This window comes from Pleurodeles waltl, chromosome 9 (assembly GCF_031143425.1).
Source record: "Pleurodeles waltl isolate 20211129_DDA chromosome 9, aPleWal1.hap1.20221129, whole genome shotgun sequence".
In the NCBI taxonomy this organism is placed as follows: domain Eukaryota; kingdom Metazoa; phylum Chordata; class Amphibia; order Caudata; family Salamandridae; genus Pleurodeles; species Pleurodeles waltl.
In genome coordinates this window covers 568,029,043-568,049,770 of record NC_090448.1, presented here as the reverse complement: position 1 = coordinate 568,049,770, position 20,728 = coordinate 568,029,043, and the positions used below count along the sequence as shown (strand labels likewise).

General features: G+C 43.6%; 1 protein-coding gene across 1 annotated transcript in view; it reads left to right on the top strand.

The window, feature by feature from the left end:
• The first annotated feature begins 322 nt into the window (after positions 1–322).
• LOC138258677 (olfactomedin-like) overlaps positions 323–20,728 on the top strand; it is a 126,471-nt gene continuing 106,065 nt past the window's right edge. The window contains exon 1 of the mRNA XM_069205982.1: positions 323–385. Within this exon, the coding sequence (XP_069062083.1) occupies positions 332–385 (54 nt within the window). The 5' untranslated portion in view covers positions 323–331. The remainder of the gene's footprint in view (positions 386–20,728) is intronic.

Sequence of the window (20,728 nt, the reverse complement as noted above, 5' to 3'; positions counted from 1 at the left end):
CAGGCACGTGTGTCAGTTTTAGGCGACAGTTAGATGCACTTGGATTAGACTACCAGCAGTGCGGTATTGGCGGCAATCCTATTTCCCTGATAAAGAACCCAGACAGAGTTGTTTACAAGAGGAGAATACAAGTCTTCGTAAGAAGGTAACTGGAGAGTCCTGGTGATTGTACTGTCCATAGAGCTCCCTTCATTCTCTGACACTGTGGAGAACACGATTCTGTTGATTTAATCCGGGAAATAATTAATTAGGGATTATTTCCTGTTAGAATTTAGCTATATATGGAGGGCGAGATTGGCAAAGTGGCCCAAGTTCACTGGAACCCAGAACGATGCATCCGCAGCTCCTTGTGGTTTTGGTGCTGCTACAGGCTCTTATCCCCCTGGTGAGTATTTTAAAGAGCGACCATCTTTGATTTCACTCTCTTCAAATTTGTGGGTATTCTGATAAACAGTGTCTATCTCTTTCATTCGTTCCCCTCAGAATTTGGTAGAACTGCACAATGTAATGTCTACTTTGTTTCAGAGGGAGCTCGGAATAACTCATAGGGTCCAGTTGTTCAAAACATTACATCACATTGATTGAATTAGAGGCCCTTTGTCAGTACATCTGAAATGCACTGAACTGGACCCTTGGCTGTAAATCATAGTCTATCTTTGAATACACAATAGTGGTGTGAGTTGATTGCTTCCTTACATTTGTTATAGAATATAACGAATGTAGTATTAGAATGTAGAATTACTTTTTGGAAAGGTGGGCGCAAGGTGTATGAAGTATAATGTTCGCACCCCAAGCAGCATAAAGCCTAATTTACAGCGATTTTGCTCCGCCTTAGCGTCATTTCTTATGACGCTAAACTAGCGCAAAACAGTTCTCTACCCCAAGCCATATTTACAAACTGGTGCAGTGTCACAATTGCACCAGTTTGTAAAGTCTTGCATCACATTATATATGTGCCAGGTATAAAGTATGCATGGTAGGCGCTCCCCTGTTAAAAGCCATGGAGAAATGGTGCAGTGAAATCTACACAATTTCGTTGCATCATGCTGCGACAGCATAGCGTAATTTTTTTAAAGCCTGCTCAGGACAAGCATTAATGGTGATGCTGTGCTGTTGTCTATAAGGTCCCCTTAACATTGCTGGACTAGAGTCAAAACTTTGATGCCAGTCCAGCAATGTTAAGGTTTAGCGCCACAACAGCATCAGAATTTCTGATGTTGTTGCAGAAACTTTGCGCCATGGAGCACTGTATTGTAAATACAGCGCTCTCATGGCATGGCAAGGGGGCGCAGGGCGGAGCAAGAAAACTGGTGCATCAATCAAAATGCCCCGGTTTCTTGTAAATGAGCCGGTAGTATGTTTGAATCTATGGGGCTAGAGATAAACCAAGGTCATCTGAAGGGAGCGATTTTAGAACTCAAGCCCTAAATTATGGCATTTCCAATCCTTTAACTCAAACCAATGAAGCTGATAGTCTTTTATTCAGACACAGATTGAAAAATTCGATTTTTCTGATCAACCAATCTAGGTGCTGCAGCAATCGTACATGTAACGTTTCGCCCTAAAGTTTGTGCTTTAGAATTTACTATCGTACAGGGAGACCCTTTATAGGGTGGCCGTTGCACTTTAGGAATAGTTGCTCGAGATACTTCCCCCGGTGCCTTTTTCTGCATTCTCCAAGCTCGATGTTCACTCTGGCTTTCATCCACTTTTTCTGTACAAATGAAATCCGGAGCTTATGACCTGGATGGCGAGAAGAACAGTTCCTAACGTCATTCCTACTGCAATGTAGATTAATAATTTGAGGGAGGACTCTGGCCTTTGCACGAATGTTAAGTCGTAGGGGAGGGAAATTCAAACAAAGGCCATCTGGAAGTCCGAATGAGGAATAGAGTTATAAATACAACCATCCCTAAGTATTTTCTCTAATGAGGCATTTGATCAGTGCATCTTGTCTTCCTACCAAAGCAGCAGTGGCTGATTATTCAGTCATTAGACAGTTATGCTGTCTGACAAAAAGCCCTTTGGCCTTTTTATGAACCTTAGTAGCCCCCTCATTCCCTCTAGAGCAACCCCTATTACTGTCTACATTTTACAGATTTTGGTACACGTGGTTTGCACCTCTCTATACCTGGCCACTCACTCGTTAGTTTGTCTGTAATTAGTCCACAGAATAAAACGTAAGTACCAAGAACACAAAGTATTACTCTTTTGCCTTTCCTTCTCTCATCCACTGCCTTCCATCCACCTTGGTGATATAGTGGCCACAGTGCTTAATGTGTGAGAGAATAAGAGCCGGGGCCAAAGGTTTTGCCTAGAAACCCACGGCGAGCACTATCAAAGATTGGGGTGCCGAATGCAAGCACTATCAAAGATTGGGGTGCCGAATGCAAACGCTGCGTAGTCTTGATTCCCTCTTGTACCTCTTTAATCCACCACCACATACTCCCCGCCACTCTATCTCAATCTTGCAGGTCCTTTTTCATCCCTGCTTTCTTCCTTTGTCACAGTTTTTCCATCTTTCCCTTCCTCCTTCTTTCTCTCATTTGCGTTTTTCTCTCTTGTCCTCTGACTCAAAGTCTGTTGTGGAAAGATAAGTGCTGGTTTCCAAAAAATGAGTGCCGGTGGGCTCCAACTGTAACCCCTGGCAGAACCTGTCTAGTTTGTCTACCTTACTTTAATTCACTAGGGGATTTGGGCTTCAATATGAAAAAGTCTTGACTAGCTAGGCCGTCCTATTATGAAGGGCAAAAATGTAAACTGACATTGAAGAGCAATAGCAGGTATGTTTCTTAAATATGTATGCTGTGGTCTCTCCATTTTATAGTGCTTTATCAGGGGTAATTCTGCCTAATTTGGTGTCATGTTTTATTATGGCCTACGGAAGCAAAGACATGATGGACAGTTCTTCCCTAAAACAACCAACAGATCAGAGGAGTTGTAGCAGAAGCCAGTCCTGTAGAAAGTGTGGAAGGTAGTTTGCCACAGAAGTATGAGATCTGCTTTCTGAAAACAAGGATCCACTTCCCATGCTGAAGAATCCCGGATTCTTGTTTCTATCTAGGCCCAGATTTAGAAACACTTTGTGTCAGGTTTGCATCACTTTTTAACAAAGACCCAATGCAGAATGTTGGGTTTGTTGATAATGATTTGTGTTGGATTGGAACCCAAAGTAATGCAGTCACTTTGCATCATTGCGCTGTTCCATGGGTGTTACTTGGGTGTTCCAGTGATTAGGAATGTGATGCAAAGCCAAATCTACGAAGTCTTTGTAGACATTGATTTGCACCAAAACCCTGCCCATCTCTGTGACTGGGTAACAAGGAGAAATGTTTTTATTTCTCCTCATATTCTTCTCCTTCCATGTGAGTTCCATTCTGCAGCATTCAAAGAAAGAGGAAATTACCTTTCTGCATACCTTTTATGCAGGAAGGCACCCCTTCCCACACAAAAAGTATGCTACCTACAGTGCAGATACCCTTGCACTGTGGTGCCGAGGGTATCTGCATAGGGGCATGGCAGCATAAACTGTATCAGAGCAGGGGAAGAGCAGAACAACTTCACATCTTTAAGGATATAGCACTGTCATACTCTTTCCCAATTATGCAACGCAGCACAGCAGCCTTACTTGATGTACTGCATTGTGTGATTTATTTGTAAATGTGGGCATTAGTATGCCCAGCTTTGCCTTAGTGGTAACTACTGACATGTGTATCGTCAATAAAATCTTTAAAAATCCTTTCAAGTCATGTGAAAATTTAGGGATGTTGTTTCTAAGGTAACATTTAATGGAGTTTGTGATCTCCCCAGACCATCTATTTGTTCCAATCCCAAATTTACTTTGCATTCTGGTACTGGCAGTCCTGAATTGAGATAAAGAAAGCCACTACCCTCAAAACATAAAGAGGGTCATTCTGACCCTGGCGGTCCATGACCGCCATGGCGGTCCATGACCGCCATGGCGGAGGGCGGCGGAAGCACGGCCAACAGGCTGGCGGTGCTTCCTTGGCGATTCTGACCGCGGCGGTAAAGCCCCGGTCAGAAAAGGGGAGCTGGCGGTTTCCCGCCAGTTTCCCGCTGGCCCAGGGAATCCGCCATGGCGGCGCTGCTTGCAGCACTGCCATGTGGATTCCGACCGCCTTCCTGCCAGCTTGTTTCTGACGGTGTCCACCGCCAGAACCAGGATGGTTGGAACGGGTGCCGTGGGGCCCCTGGGGGCCCCTGCACTGCCCATGCCAATGGCATGGGCAGTGCAGGGGCCCCCTAACAGGGCCCCACAAAGATTCTCACTGTCTGCTTTGCAGACAGTGAAAATCGCGACGGGTGCCACTGCACCTGTCGCACCCCTGCAACTCCGCCGGCTCCATTCCGAGCAGGCTTCATTGTTGAAGGGGCTTTCCCGCTGGGCCGGCCGGCGGTCTTCTGGCGATCGCCCGCCGGCCCAGCGGGAAAGCCGGAATGGCCGCCGCAGTCTTATGACCGCCAAAGTATGATCATGGGCTAAATAGGTTACGTGTACATGGACCCGGTAAACGTCAAAGCACTGAAGTACTTCAAGTTTTCTGTAAACATTGAGTTTAAGATATTACATTATTCCTTTGTGTCAAGGGCATTTGGTCTCATTCCAGTTGATGGTCACATTTGTATACAAAGTGAATTACATTAGTCTTGGATTCTACCTGACTAGCCCAAGAATATTGCTGGCAGAATTCTAGGGCACCAGTGCGTGGATCTTGCAGAATTTGAAGGTGGTAAACAATGGTTTAACATTTTTGATTTAATCTCTTTTGCTGAAAATAACTAAACATTTTTGTGCAATAAAGTCACTTAAATGCCAATGCTCTATACCATAGATACATTCCTAGTTATTCGAGAACAGTTTGTACATGTTTTTGTGGTTTCTTGTTGTGTACATGTTTATTTCTGAACATGTATGATTGATGTGCCTCTTCAGATATGTATGTGTAGTTGTGTTCTTTTTTAGTGTGGATGTCCAATGTAGGGTATGTATGTGTGAAGTATATTCATGAAATGTACAGGACTGTGGGGGTCATTCTGACCCTGGCGGTCCATGACCTCCCTGGCGGAGGGCGGCGGAAGCACCGCCAACAGGCTGGCGGTGCTTCCTTGGCGATTCTGACCGCGGCGGTAAAGCCGCAGTCAGAAAAGGGGAGCCGGCGGTTTCCCGCTGGCCCAGGGAATCCGCCATGGCGGCGCTGCTTGCAGCACCGCCATGGGGATTCCAACCGCCTTCCCGCCAGCCTGTTTCTGGCGGTGTCCACCGCCAGAACCAGGATGGCGGGAACGGGTGCCGTGGGGCCCCTGGGGGCCCCTGCACTGCCCATGCCACTGGCATGGGCAGTGCAGGGGCCCCCTAACAGGGCCCCACAAAGATTCTCACTGTCTGCTTTGCAGACAGTGAAAATCGCGACGGGTGCCACTGCACCCGTCGCACCCCTGCAACTCCGCCGGCTCCATTCCGAGCCGGCTTCATTGTTGAAGGGGCTTTCCCGCGGGGCCGGCCGGCGGTCTTCTGGCGGTGTCCCGCCGGCCCAGCGGGAAAGCCGGAATGGCTGCCGCGGTCTTTTGACCGCAGAGCGGTCTTTCGGCAGGAACCGCTTGGCGGGCGGCGACCGCCGCGGTCAGAATGACCGCCTGGGTCTCTATGATATGTGTGTCTTTGCTGTCTACCTCAGTGTGTGTCTGTGCTGTGTGTCCATCATGTTTCCTTTCACATAATCTATTTTATTTTGCAATTAAGTTACAATGGAGCTTTTCATAAATAAAAACAAATCCTGAAAAACTAATGAAAGAAATAAACTGTAGCTTTGGTGGAATTGTTCTGGTCTTGTTAGATATTCCTTTCAATTTCAGGGACTGTAGAAAGGAAGCACACAGTTAGTGTAAGAATAGAGCCCACCCACCCAATTATATGCTTTTCTGGTGAGTCCATCAAAGAATCAACGCCCAGATTTACTAACATATTGCAATGTGGTTGTACCACATTTTTGGCACAGACACAACACAACATTCTAGGCGAGATTTAGAAAGCCACATAAGCACCGATTTGTATCGCCCTGTGTGGCATTGTTCAAAGTAAAGCAGTGCTGCACCTAGCACTGCATTACATTGCACTGTGTTTGGTAGGTGCTACACTAGTGGAGGATTGGTGGTCCCACACATCCACTCATGTATTTTGACCAAGCCCAGATTTGCTAAAGATAGTAAATCTGAGTTTGCAGCGAATGGTGTACCTACCCAAGGGCGGTGTAACAAGGAGAATTCCCTTCACTTCTCTTTGTTACTTTCTCTTTCTATTTGAGCTGTAGACAGCAGCACACATAGAAAGAACAATATGCTTTCTGTGCAGGGTAGTTTCCCTTCCTGCACAAAATATATTGTGAGCACACCACGGACACCCTTGTGACATGATGCAAGGGCCCTCACCCTTGTGACAGGATGCAAGTGTGCCTGCTTTAGGAGTAGGCAAGCACAGGTGCGTGAGTGCAGAGAGAGAGCTGGACAGCCCCATATCTTAGTGATTATCGAGCGATTCCAATCTTTGCCCTTTCCACAATGCCGCACATCCACCCCCCTTGCTGTGTTGCATTGCTTGATATTTTTAGCAAATTTGCCCCCAAGTGTTGTGATTGGTTGTGTTAAAAACATTGTATGCTTATCACATATTTTATGTGCCATGACATCAAAAGTATTTTAATGTATGTATTAAAGATTTAATATAGGAGACTTCTGAATGACCAAGGGGCTTGGATAGGTTTTGACGTCGCGGACCCGGACCTTCACCAAATTGATTCTTGATTGTACCTGTGCTACCTAAGGGAATACTACAGGTAGTCGCTTTTTGTTACAACATGGCAAAATGGTTCTGGGAGTGGAAGGCTTGCTGTTAATATGCAACAAAGTGTTTATGGAAAACTTTGTTGATCAATACATTTTTGTCAGCATTATATTTTTAGTTTAGGGACTCGTGCCTCTTCCAGCTGAAATAAGTTCTTGATTTCTTGAAATTAGTTGTATTTTTTACTAAACACTTGTGTGAGTCTAGGTATCTGCTAATAGCATCTCATTGACACAAACATCACAATTATGATTCTGTCCTGCTGTGTGGTTTGTGCACTTTGATCTGACAGATGACTAAAGTGCCAACTGCAGCAAAAGTCCATCGCTTTAGTGAATATTGTGTGATGTTATAGAGCCAAAACCTTGGGTACTTTTATAATGTCAGCAAGACAACTGCGGCTGTTAAGACAATGCTGTAGAGATCAGAGCATACCCTGCAGGTTAAGGATTTAGAAGCATATTTATTAAAGAGTTGCATTGATCGTGTGCCACACAACGGGGGGCAAAAGAAACGCAACTCTTAAGTTAGATTGATCACACCACACAGGGCCACCTTGCATAGCCGTTCCTGATAAATCTAGAGTAATGCAACACAGCACAATTCGTTGTGTTTGGATACTCTGCCATGGGAAGGCTTTCCATGGGGGCATGTTGGTGTTTACACACATCCACCCATGGATTTTGGAACATTCCAAAATTTACCATTATTGGTAGAACTAGGAATGCATCAAAATGCTATTTCTCCTTGTTACGTCTTCTTTCTACGTGTGCTGCATAATGCAGCACACATAGAAAGATGAAAATGCCTCTCAGGATTGTTTTTGTGCAGGAAGGTGCCTCTTCCAGCACAAAAAACAATCCTGCTTACAGCGCAGGTACCCTTGAAGCATGGTAGAAGGACGATGGCATTTGCGTTCGGCAGCACATGGAATGCCAAAGCAGGGAAGAACCGGAATGTGTTGTACAATGTAAAGTATGGCACATTCCTGTGATTTCCCTAGCATGCAGCACAGCAAGGTGACTTGCTGTGCTGCATGATTTGTTAATTAATATGCCCCTCAACATCTTGTGGATCGGGGTTCAGATTTTCATCCTTTTAGTGTATGTTCAATGAGTAGCAAACAGTTTAGCAAAAATGGCAAAGTTGCTTCCTGATACAAGTCCGGGCAACAGACATTTTTGTGTGACCTGAAGGTCATGCATTCGAATTCCTGTCAGACTAGCTCAGCTTTTCATCCCTAGATAATAGACACACCATTTAGTCACAGTATATAAAAACTTTAAAAATGTTATAAAACATGGAATTCCGCAATCCCAGTGTTGAAAATGGCCCTCTCTACAGGATCCCCCCAGATTTTTTGCCTTTTCCCCTCCACTTTTTGCTGAATTCGCTTTTGTGGGCCATAGGAATCTGTGAACTTTACTATTGCTAATCAGTGCTTGTGCTCTCTCCCTAAAACATGGTTTGATTGATATATACCTATATGGCATATTTAATTTCACTTATAAGTCCCTAGTATAGTCTACTACCTGTGCCCAGGACCTGTAAATAAAATGTCACTAGTGGGCCTGCAGCACTGATTGGGCCATCCATTTAAGTAGCCCTTCAATGTCTCAGGCCTGCCATTGCAGAGTCTGTGTGTGCAGTTTTTAAATGCCATGTCAACCTGGCAAGTTACCCTTCTTGCTAGGCCCAAATCTTACTTTTTAAGACATATAAGTCACCTCTAAGGTAGGTTCTGGACAGTCTAAGGGAAATGTGCAGTGTATTTAAAAAGTAGGACATGTACCTTTAAGTTTTACATGTCGTAGTACTGAAAAACCTTGAAATTCGCTTTTCATTGCTGCAAGTCCTATTTCTCTCATGGGATAACATTAGGATTATCCTATTACATATTAGTAGTGTAATTTCCAATTGGGAAGGTAAAGGACGCCCCAAGTTTGATGTTGCTGGAATCACAATTTAAAATCGTAATTTATGGTTTGATTCAGATTTTAAATTGTAATTCTGAAAATGCCACTTTTAGAAAGTTTACACTTTCTTACTTTAGCCATTTGTTGCCTTCTGCTTGTCTCTGAATATATGTCTAAGGTGGGTGACACCTGGGCTTTGTGTATTCCCTCTAGACAGTCACACACAAAGGGAGCTTTGATGGGACAGATGGACCATCCACATCCCGATGGGACATCCTGGGTAGGATGTGAGAGAGAAGCTGGCACTTACACCTGAAAAGGCTGGGTCCTGTCCCCACAGAAAGGGCTGCATATCGCCTGTAGTAAGTCAGGAGCCAGGGCAGGGAGGGCAGGCACTCTGTGCCCTTTAAAGGCATCTCTTTGAAGTCTTCCACACTTCAAAGGCACCACTGGGTATAAGAACTGGACTCCTGAGCCTACTAACTCAGTACACTTCTGGACTTGTGGATTCTCTGCCCGGAAAAAGAACTGCTCTGCTGCAACACGGCTGCTACGAGGACTGCCTCTGTGCTGGACTACTGCTCTGGAAGAACTGCTTTCCTGGGTGAAAAGGACTGGACCCACATCACTTGAACCCAACACCCAGTGTGACTCCAAAGACCAGCTAACTGGTCTCCTGCTTTCTGAAGTCTCAGGGACACAAAACAACTTACCTGCTACAGCACCAGAACTCTGCCATCTGTGAGTCTTGCCCTGCAAAGTGGTGCCAATCAGTCCTGGACCCTTGAAGTGGGTATGAAGTGCTGCTCCAACAAGAATCTCTGCACCAGCGCTATTGTGCCACTCAGAACCACTACATCTCCATCAACACATTGCCACTGCTGTGAGGATCGAGGGCAATGCATTGCCAACTGCATGGTGCATCACCTCCATTTAAGACAAACCTCCGTCTTTGCACGGCTCTGAGCTGATGCATCGCCTTTATCCCAAGGATCGACAATGATGCAAAGCCTCCTCTGCTCCTCACCTCTCCCTCAATGTAGATGCAAACAGGTTACTTTTGCAGATGGCCAAATCTGGTCTCTGTATCCGGCCCATGCTCCATCACAGTCAGCCTGAACATTCAGATTTGACCCTGTCTAGCGCGACAAGATAGCCCTGGTTCATGATTTATGCTGTTAAGCACTACATTTCAGTCTACTCTTTGAAAATTCATAACTCCTGTTCTACTTATTGATTTTTTGTCGTTTTGTTCTTGTTTTTTTCATTAAATTAAACTCTATTGTTGTATTCGGGTGTGGTATCTTTTTGAGTGGTATTTTCACTGTTTCACTGTTTGAAGAGTTGCACAAATACTTAACACATTGGCCCTCATTATGACCTCGGCAGTCAAAACAGTTGACCGCCGAAGTCACACCGGCCAGGAGACCGCCAGTGATGGCAGTCTTGAGACCACAATATTACGACTCCTGGCAGCTCTCTGCCATAAATTGGGCAGGGAGCCGCCAGCAGCCGTGCTGGCGGTCGGCGGTCTAGTGGAGTTTGCTCTGCTGGCACCGCCACTTCATCCAACACCACCCGCCGTATTACAACTTTGTAATCGGCATGGCAGTGTTGTGGTGATGGGCCGGTGCCGGCAGAGCAGGCCCCATGGACACGTTCCCTCCAGGATGACCACCGCGAGCAGGTAAGGTGATCGTCCGACAGGATAGTGGGCGAGGAGGGGAGAGGAACATGTTGAGTGTTGTGTTTGTGAGTGGGGGTGCAAGTGTGTGTGAATGGAGGGGAGTGTGTTTGTGTGTGTGCATGTATCTGTGTGAACGTGTCAGCAGGGAGTCGGGAGGGTTGTGAACGTGTGAATGTGTGTGCGTGGATGGGTGACTGTGTGTATGTGTGTGGTGTGTGCATGTGTGGATGGGAGTGGGGGTATGTATGGGGTTCAGTGGGTGGGGGGTGGTGTCTATGGGGTTCAGGGGTGGATGGGAGGGAGGCCGTGGCTGTTTCGGGGGGTGTGGGGGAGTCACATACTGGTGACAAGCATGTCAATTCCTGACACCAGTATCCTTTCTGCCAGGGATTTCCTGGCAGGGTTGCTGCCAGGAAATCCCTGGCGGAAAGGAGACCCATAATGCCATTGGCAGTGTAAGGTTGACCGTTGGGCCGAAGGTAGCACACCTTCAGCCCAGCGGTCCCACAGCCCTGATGGTACAGGCAGTGAACTGGCTGCTTTGCAGCCCATTCACTGTAGTGATCATAATTTGGCGGTCCTGCTCCGCCATGCTGTCGGTGGTGTTACCGCTTGCAAGGCGTAGCAGGACCGCCAAACTCATAATGACCACCATTGTCTCTTACGTTAAGCCTGACTGCTCTGTGCCAAACTACTAGGTGTTGAGCACAGGTTCAATTAGAGTGTGTTTGTGACTTTCTCTGACCAGGATTGTGATTCCTGCTTGGATAGGTTGCATACCTCTGCCAACCTGAAACCCATTTTCTAACACCTTTTATAAATGCACATCTCTAATGTCTTTATAATCCACACTTGGTGACACACTCAGTTGCCCAAAAGACATCATAACACCACAGTGATAAGTTATTGCAGTCAAGCTCTGTCATGGCTGAGCCCAAAGTCAGCAGCTGAGGTGAAAAACAGGTCAAGTCAGGGAGTAGCTGTTTAAAGGAATGAAAATTAAAATGTGATTTTCTTTTTTCTGCTCTGTTTTTCTAGCTTACAGTGACTAGAAGAAAGAACATGGTTATTTTTTGTATCCCTTAGGTAATTGTAGACTGCATGCTTCTACACTTTCTGAGTCACTGCAGCTTTTTAAAAAACCCCAAAAACAACTGACTTCTATTGAAGTGTTTCTAAGATCTTTTTGTAACAAATATTTAACATGGTTGTTGATGTGTTTAATTTTGCCCTAGAAGTCTTATTTTTATTCTTCTTGTTTGTAAACATGCTCTCTCTCTTTTTAAAAGAGTTAGGCACCAAGGTTTTAAGGGCCTGATTTATACTTTTTTAATGCTGCATTTGCATTATTTTTTTACACAAAAGCTGCACAAGTTTGCAAAATGTAATTGTATTTTTTAAGTTTGCACCACTTTAGCATAAAAAATTACACAAATGCAGCACTAAAAAAATATAAATCAGGCCCTAAGGCCCATATTTATACTTTTTTAGCGCTGCATTTGCGTCGTTTTTTGACGCAAAATTGTATTTCGTAAGTTCGCCGATTTTGCGTCAAAAGGCGACGCAAATACGGTGCTAAAAAAGTATAAATACGGGCCTAAGTGTTTTGTGGGAAAGGTGATGGTGTGACCACCTATTATATGGGATAAACTACCCCCTGCATTACATGATAAGGATATTGCAAGTCACTTCGGAGTTCTATAACCATACAAAGGAACTTGGTCTTCGGCCTTGTTCCTCTATATGATTATGGAACTAGAGGGTATTTATGCCTTATAATATTGGTCGGTAATACCATCTCTGAACAATGTATTATGATACAGGACACGCTGCCTCGTGAGTTTTCCAAGAAGTAATTTTCAAATACCTGTAGTTCTGTCTACTCCATTGCTCTATTTATGCTTGCATCCTCTTATTGCTTTGATATAAAATGTGCACTTTTGTATTGGCACCAATAGTCTTTTCATGTTGTAGAGCATGCATATAACATGCTTTCAAAATGGGACACTGAAGTCACACTTGAACTAAACAGAAGATAAGTACGTCTGGATGACCTGAAGGTTCTAACGAGGAACTGCACTTCTACACTATTCGTTGATGAGACAAGTAATGGGAAGGAAGGAATAGGAAAAAATATTATTTTTGCTTAAAAAATGTGAAGACTTCTGCATATGCTTTTCATTTTTTTCGTGCTCAACTGCGAGGAAAATTGCTTCCGGTGAAAATTAAAAGAAATATTTTTGTTTTGTAAAATCGATCAGATGTGACTGTCCAGCATATTTACAAGGAACAGACAGCCTTTGAAAAATCTTAATTGTTTTGACAGATACAAGACTAGAGGTTGTGGTGGAGGCAGGGCGGTCGCGATGGTAGGGCGGGATTGGTCAGGGATGTAAAAGGTGTTGGTGGGGAATTATGTGCACACAGCAAGAATTTTCGTGGTCAATCTGGTAATTGCTTACTGAGAAAGTCATCTCCTCATCTAAGAAGGATGGTGAGTCATGTTGATGTTGGGTCCCTTTCTCATGAAGATGTTCCTGTAAACATCCCATGGGGTTCACGTGCTCTTTTTTGCAATCTAGAAAATAATGGATGTATGAAGTTTATTGTCACCACCATGTGACAATGTTTACACCAGGCAGACATTTGTTTAATAATGGAAATCTGAAGTGAGTCATGCTGTGTAGAGCCAGCCATACAGATGCTGGCCTTTTCATTAGAAAACACTGTTTTCGGCGAGGCACCAGCAGCAAATCATAATAGTAAACACAGGTGGTTTGTTTTAAGGAAATCATAGGAAAATATTTATTAAATAAATATCATTTAATTGCAGTACATTTATACTTTACTACCCATGCACTCAATTGTAACTATTTAATAAGCATGATCACATAACTACTGACTTGTTTAAACCCTGTGGTACAGAAGGCCAACATAAAGGTGGAGCCTCAACCACTCTGTAAGTACTGCTTCCTAAAACTAGTTTTAGTCAATACATGAGCTCTGATCGACGGCTAAAAGCATCTCTAGCCTGAATTGAAAACTACTCTAATTCATACACACCTAAATATAAAGTATCACAAATATAAATCTACACTGCTTTTTATAGGTTTTCTCAGCATTGGAATAAATGAAAGCAAAACATATTATCAGAACTGATACAGTTATGCTTATGCCTAGTACAGGGCAGTTCTTTCGTGTAAGGGCCCAGCTGTGTGTCCTTAAGATGTACGAAGACTTGGGAATGTAGTGACTGGTTTCAGCTGGATTATGAGGGAGTACTTAAGACAGCTAAGGCCCTCATTTTGTCAGGATTCGGAATAGTGCAGCGCAACAAGTGACCTTGCTGTGCTGCCCTACGCCAAAGTGAAAGGGCAGGAATGCACCGTATTTATGTAATACAGTGTATTCCTGTCCCTTTCCCCTGCACTGGTGCCATTACGGCAGTCTAGTACCAATGCAGGCACCCTTGAACGATGGTGCAAGGGAGCCAGTGTTGTCGGCAGGATTATTTTTCAATCATGAGAGGTATTTTCATTTTTCTGTGATGTAGAATGCAGCACACATGGAAAGAGGAAAAAAGGGGCAGAAATAAAGTAATTCATCCTTGTTAAGCCTCACCTCGGGAGGCGTAAGGTTTTGGCGCATCCCCAGATTTACATGGTTTTATAAATCTGGGGATGCGTCAAAATCCATGGGTGTTGCAAGTCAACACCCACCTCAATGCCTATGGAACGCCTTCCGAGTGCAGAGTAAGAGAACATAGTGATTTGCGCTGCCTTGCCTTACTCCGTATCTATGAGGCCATTCAAAGCCATGCAAAGTGGCTTTGCGTGGTCTAATAAATATGATATTGAAGTTTGCACTGCCGAAGCATCACAAAAAGTGACACTGTGGTAGTGAAAGGGGCTCAGAAATACAACTCTAATTTTGTAAACATGCTTCTGAATGTTGAGACCCCAAAACAGGGGCTTATTCTTGCATAAAAAGAAGAAAAGCTATGGCCTTAACATACATAGCAGACCTTAGCAGTAGAAATGTATGCTGCAAGTCCCACCCAATACGTGGTAGGCCTTAAAACATATTGACCAGGCTGCCCTGTGGCTCTGACATCAGATAACTAGTGGTTTCCTCATGTGGCATGAAAAGTGTAAGTGGAGGGTGGCAGCCCCTGCGATTACAAAGGACTCTTGCTTTACCAGACTCTAAATGACCTTCTAAGTGTATTCCACTGCATCATTTTAACTTGTTGAGTGTAATAAATGTATTACGTTGGTGAATTTTTCTTGCATTTTACTACATTCTGTGCCTGACTCACAAACAGCACTTTGTAGTACATTTTGCAGTACTACAGTAGTACTATAAAAATACAAATTGGTATTCACAACCAGCACTTTTCTAGTAACTTGCTCTTTTGGGTAAGTTTACACGTTTTCAGTATTCACAAACTGTATCAATGGTTGGCCATGTGCAGTGATTTAACAAACGTGTAATGTACTACAAAACTGTAGTTTGTGAACACCAGAAAGTAGCAAACTTATTAAAAAGTGCAAACTTACTTAAAAGTTGCCTTTGTGAATCAGGCCCAATATCTTTAAAAGGAGGTACTGAAGTACATAGGTATAGCTCAAGATTAAACTTGTGAATTTTGATATATGCTGGGGAAGTAGGCATTTTATTAACTTGCTTTGAGGCTCCTGAAGGTACAAACACTTTCATGAGGAGTACATGGCCTGATGAAGAAGCTTTTAATGGTTACAATCCAGAAAGAGCATTTACTCAGACTGATGGTTTTGCAATTCACAATCAGAATTCTGAATGCAAAACTGATAGCTGTTTCATCATGTTTCAAAGAGCAGTAGCTTGTAGGGTTATCCTTGCACTTTGCAAACCAAAACAAATAGTGGCTTAGAAAGTGTTTATTATATTGATTGAAAATATATTAAAAACACTTGCATGTCTGAGAAATAGTGTGGATGATTTCAGGAATATATTTGTAGCATTATGCCTACCTTAGATGATGTTCCTGAAATTATGAACTTGAACACTGATAAGAGGATCTTCAAAGCCAGCAAGAAGACTGTCAATTGACTATTATACTATCAAGGCAATGAAGCTAAAATCATTATCGACAACTGGTGTGTGATTTCTAGGTGTGCTACCATCGAGAATGTAATGTGTTGGAACACAAACAATATATTTTATACTTGCATGTATTAAAGTGATACATCATTTTTTGTATATTGTAGATACATGTATGCCTCACATAAGAGACATTTTCATAATTTAACAATAACTTAAGAAAAAATATAAATAAAGACAGCATTGCCCTCCACCAAGCTGGGCATATGTCTACTGAGATTACGTTTTAAAGACTGTGCCTTGAACTTTGTTTGCTTTATATCCTCCCATGATGAGTCAAGTTCCTGGTTAGGACTCTTCCTACTTCCCTACTTAGGAACTCTACATAGTGAAATTTGGGGTGTGATCTCTTTTTGCTGAATAACAATCCTTTATTATTTTTTCATTCAGTAATTACGTGTTTTATAATGCACACCCCAATGACCAACAAAGCACTGGTAATGAGAGACTTTAAAATTTCTATAGACATCCTTGTCAATATGATGGCCCTCACCTTCAGATAGATGGTGAGCAGCCCCATGTGCAGAGCTGAGCACTTAATGGATTACGTGCTTTCATACTTCCTTGAAACCTCTGATGTAGCAGAGAAATCCCAAGTTTGATTAAACAACATGAGAGTGAGATGGATGGATGCTGACTTATGTGTCATGAGAGGTTTGGAGTACTTTCGTAGCACCCCCACTATTTACATCTCCATTACCACAGTGTGCTTTGGAAGCAATTACAGATCAAATGTGTACTTTATGCATTTCTCCCATAGGCTTACCAGTAGGTGCTATCTGTAATATATATCCCTAAATGAGTAAGTAGTTTTAGTTTTACTCGCAACTTGCATAGGATAAAATAACCTTATTTTTAGCTATATATATATATATATATATGTGTTTATATGTATATCTAAATCTCTCTCTCACGCTCTCTCTCTCTCTCTATATATATATATATATACATATATATATATATAAACATATATATATATATATATATATATATATATTTATATATATATATATATATATATATATATATATCTCAATTTGACAAACTAGTACAGAAAGAAACTAGCTGTGTTCACAGCAGCACTAGCGCCCCATCTCTGTACTGGCTTCCCAGAGATGGCCCAGAACCTCATTCTATCCTTGTAGGTGACCATTTATCACCTTCCACTTCAGGCATTGAATCCATGTTTGTAACAAGATTCTACCATTAGTCATTCATAAACTGATGCTGAACAACTACAAGAAAGAGACATCCTGAGTACCAGCATTGAAAAATACCTGTGTGTTTTGCTTTTGAACTATACGACTTGATAGTGAGAGAACCCATGATTAACGTCTGTCTTCAGTAAGCATGTCCCCTAAAACTGCAATGAGTATGCTCTTTCTGGGGTGCTTGCCTTGGGAGGAATCTACCAGCTTGGACCATGCTTGGTCATCCTCATTTGTTCCTAGTTACATAATACACATTTGTATGTAGCTTGTTATTTGACTATGGGCCTCATTCCGAGGCCGGCGGGCACCGCCATATGGCCGCTCCGCGGTCTAAAGACCGCGGAGGCCATTCTGGCTTTCCCGCTGGGCTGGCGGGCAACCGCCAGAAGGCCGCCCGCCAGCCCAGCGGGAAACCCCTTCCCACAAGGAAGCCGGCTCCGAATGGAGCCGGCGGAGTGGGAAGGTGCGACGGGTGCAGTTGCACCCGTCACGAATTTCAGTGTCTGCTTAGCAGACACTGAAATTCTTTGTGGGGCCCTCTTACGGGGGCCCCTGCAGGGCCCATGCCATTGTCATGGGCACTGCAGGGGCCCCCAGGGGCCCCACGACACCCCATACCGCCATCCTGTTCCTGGCGGGCGAACCGCCAGGAACAGGATGGCGGTATGGGGTGTCGGAATCCCCATGGCTGCGCAGCAAGCTGCGCCGCCATGGAGGATTCCTGAGGGCAGCAGAAAACCGGCGGAAGACCGCCGGTTTTCCTGTTCTGACCGCGGCCAAACCGCCGCGGTCAGAATGCCCTGCGGGGCACCGCCAGCCTGTTGGACGGTGCTCCCACCCACCCCGGGCCCGGCAATCCTTGACCGCCGGGGTCGGAATGACCCCCTATGTGTACTAAGCAATTCTTACTCATGCCATAAGGTTATCTACAGGTCTTGGACTTACTGGGTTCCCTATTGAGGGGGTCACAAGTTATCACAAGTTATCAGTGGGCTATGCAATTCCTAAAAAAATTGGAATTGCAGTTTCATGGCTCAACGAAATGTTGATATGCCCAGTATGTACACAGCCTAGCTCATAGTATATAGCGGCAGCTCACTTAGACTGTTGTAGTTGGTTCTGCACAGAGTTGAACGTAAGATGGTGTTTTTATTTTTTAACAAACATTCCACCTATGAGGAATGGGGCCTTGAAATTACTTCATATTTTTTTTCCAGAGGGTAAGCCACCGAACAAGCCAGGATGAGGGCCACAGGGTGAGCTGGAAGATAATGTTGGATAAATTACCTCCAAGGACGCGGCACAAATTTATCTTGTGAATTTGTCTGACATTCCTATAGCTATAAGTATAACTGTTTATTCCTTAATTCATTGTTGAACTAATGGATTACACGATTAATGAGTGATTCAATTAATGTCCCATAAATTAGTTTGGCATTGCCCTGATTTATTTCAGGTTATGTTCATCACTCCGAGACCTACTCTGCTTCATTACAAACCTTACTAAATGAGACGCATCCATTCCTTAGAGGCAGGTATGCAGTTGATTTAACTGCTGCGCTTTCATGATGGCACTATTTATTTTAAAGAACATGCCCAACACATGGCCCTAAACCTAAAACACTCTCATGCCACTTAACTATCACAGCCTATTTTACAATAGGTAAAAGCCAAATTGGAAGGAATAGTGGGATTTTGCGTAAGACTGTGATGAGGAAGAGTAGGGCTATGAACAATAAAGGTTAAGTAATCAAAGCTTTAACATTCCTACCCTGCATTATCATCACAGTAATTGCTAAATGAGAAAATAGCAAACACTGAGCCACAGGCTTTGGCTAAACACTAAGGGCCTGATTACAACTTTGGAGGAGGTGTTAATCCGTCCCAAATGTGACGGATATACCACCAGCCGTATTACGAATTCCATAGGATATAATGGACTCGTAATACGGCTGGTGGTAAATCCGTCACTTTACCGTCACTTTTGGGACAGATTAACACCTCCTCCAAAATTGTAATCAGGCCCTAAGTACCCAGAGATTTTGAAGATTACTTCACACCACAAATGTACTGAATGTCCCAGAAAATGAATAATTTTAGGCAATGTTATTAGAATTTCCGTCTAAACTTTGGACTGAGATACCAAAATAATGGTATGCCCCAGAAAACTGTCGGACAGGTGTCCTAGAGAGACAAAATCGAAAGTTGATCTGGAGGATGCTCCACTGTCAATGAGGGAGACCCAATTCATGCTAACCTGATTAATATTTTAACCAAAAGGACTACTGAGGGTGAAGCAGTGGTTCCCATCTAAGTTTAATTGGTATCTGCCTTTTGAGCCAGTCTTGTGCTTTAAAGCAAAACGTATTCTGAATTTGAAAGGTGTCTAATAAGGGAATAAAGCACTAATAAAGCCTGGACCCTTAGACTCCAGGGAGAAGAAGAGCTGCACATGAATCTGTTATGTAAAGGTTACACACTGATGGACAACCACTCTTTGTAAATAAGGAGCCCTACATTCCCCAAAGAGGCACCACTTGCACTCAAGGATAGAAAATATTGGGCCATATGTACGAACACATTTTCCCATTGACACAGAATGGGAAAAACCCTTTGCTACATCTGGCCCATTACTCTTTATAAATGCTCGATTTACAGCAAATGAATCACCAGAAGCTGACACCCATCTCACCACATAAACACAAAAAACATTCAAAAGGCAACATAAGAATACAAGCAAATGAAGGACAGATAAGGGAAAAATGGTCCTTCCATCATGGGACCTCTTTGTTTCCGACGTACCTGAATCCGACCAACTAACCCCAAAAAATATTTATGGTCTGAGAAGCAGAGCAGAGAGGAAAGATGAAAAAGAGGGAGTTAAAGTAGTCTCTGATGCTGATGTCACATTTCTGACTTGGGGTGTTTGGGGAACGGGCTTCATGAAGTAGCGGCATCATGTTTATACTTTTTTAAGAGGGTGGACACACAGATTGCATTTACACAACAATCCCATTTAACAGGGATCAAGGTGAACACACTGCAGAAGAGATGGAGGTTGCAATGTTGTTCCACCAGCTATTCTTTTTTCACAAGTGAGGAGTTGACCAGGGTTCAACCATGTGTTCCCTATATGCTTTTCGATACCATAATAGATTAAAAGGGGAGGGCAGTGCTGGGCAGGCTTAATGTCACACTAATCTTGCTGAGCATCTACAATCTCCACACAGACCAGTGTACTTTTCTGCAACCTTGTTAAAATGGACTCAACTCCCATGGATAAAAGGGGGTGATTTTAAAAGTGTGATAGATAGGTGAAACCCGTACTGTCACATATGGCTACAGTTAGTAACACTGAAGCACTGGTGCAGTGGCTTTCTCACTGATCGTTGACAGATGCCTTGAGGTTGAGAAATCCGGAAAGGTGGGAATATTCCTTTTATTAATCTTTACGTAATGCCCATGTCAGATTGAGCTGCATCCTTTGCTCCACCTCACTACACCTATCGGTGATGCCATGAGCGTACATGGGAAAGCTGTTATCAGACCACTCTCCATTGCTATTAAAACTGACATGAGGTATGGTACCTTCCCCAACTTCCCTCTTCAAACCTTCAGCCTTCCACTCTTAGGCTTCAGCCTTCAAAGCCTCGCTAAAGGACTCTATAAATCATTATTTTGAAGAGAATAGTAGAACTACCACTTCCTTCATGATGAAATGAGAGGCATTAAAAGTATTCATCACAGGGCAATTCATCCAAGCAGTTGATGGGGCATGAGAGGTAACAACCATGAACCATGACCCTCAATTCATCACAAGCTCAGTTGGAAAGGGATGCAGTCCTGCAAGAATTCAGCAGACCCATCTTTCTGGCCTAGCTAAGCAAATACAATGCATGGTGTAAGGAAATGC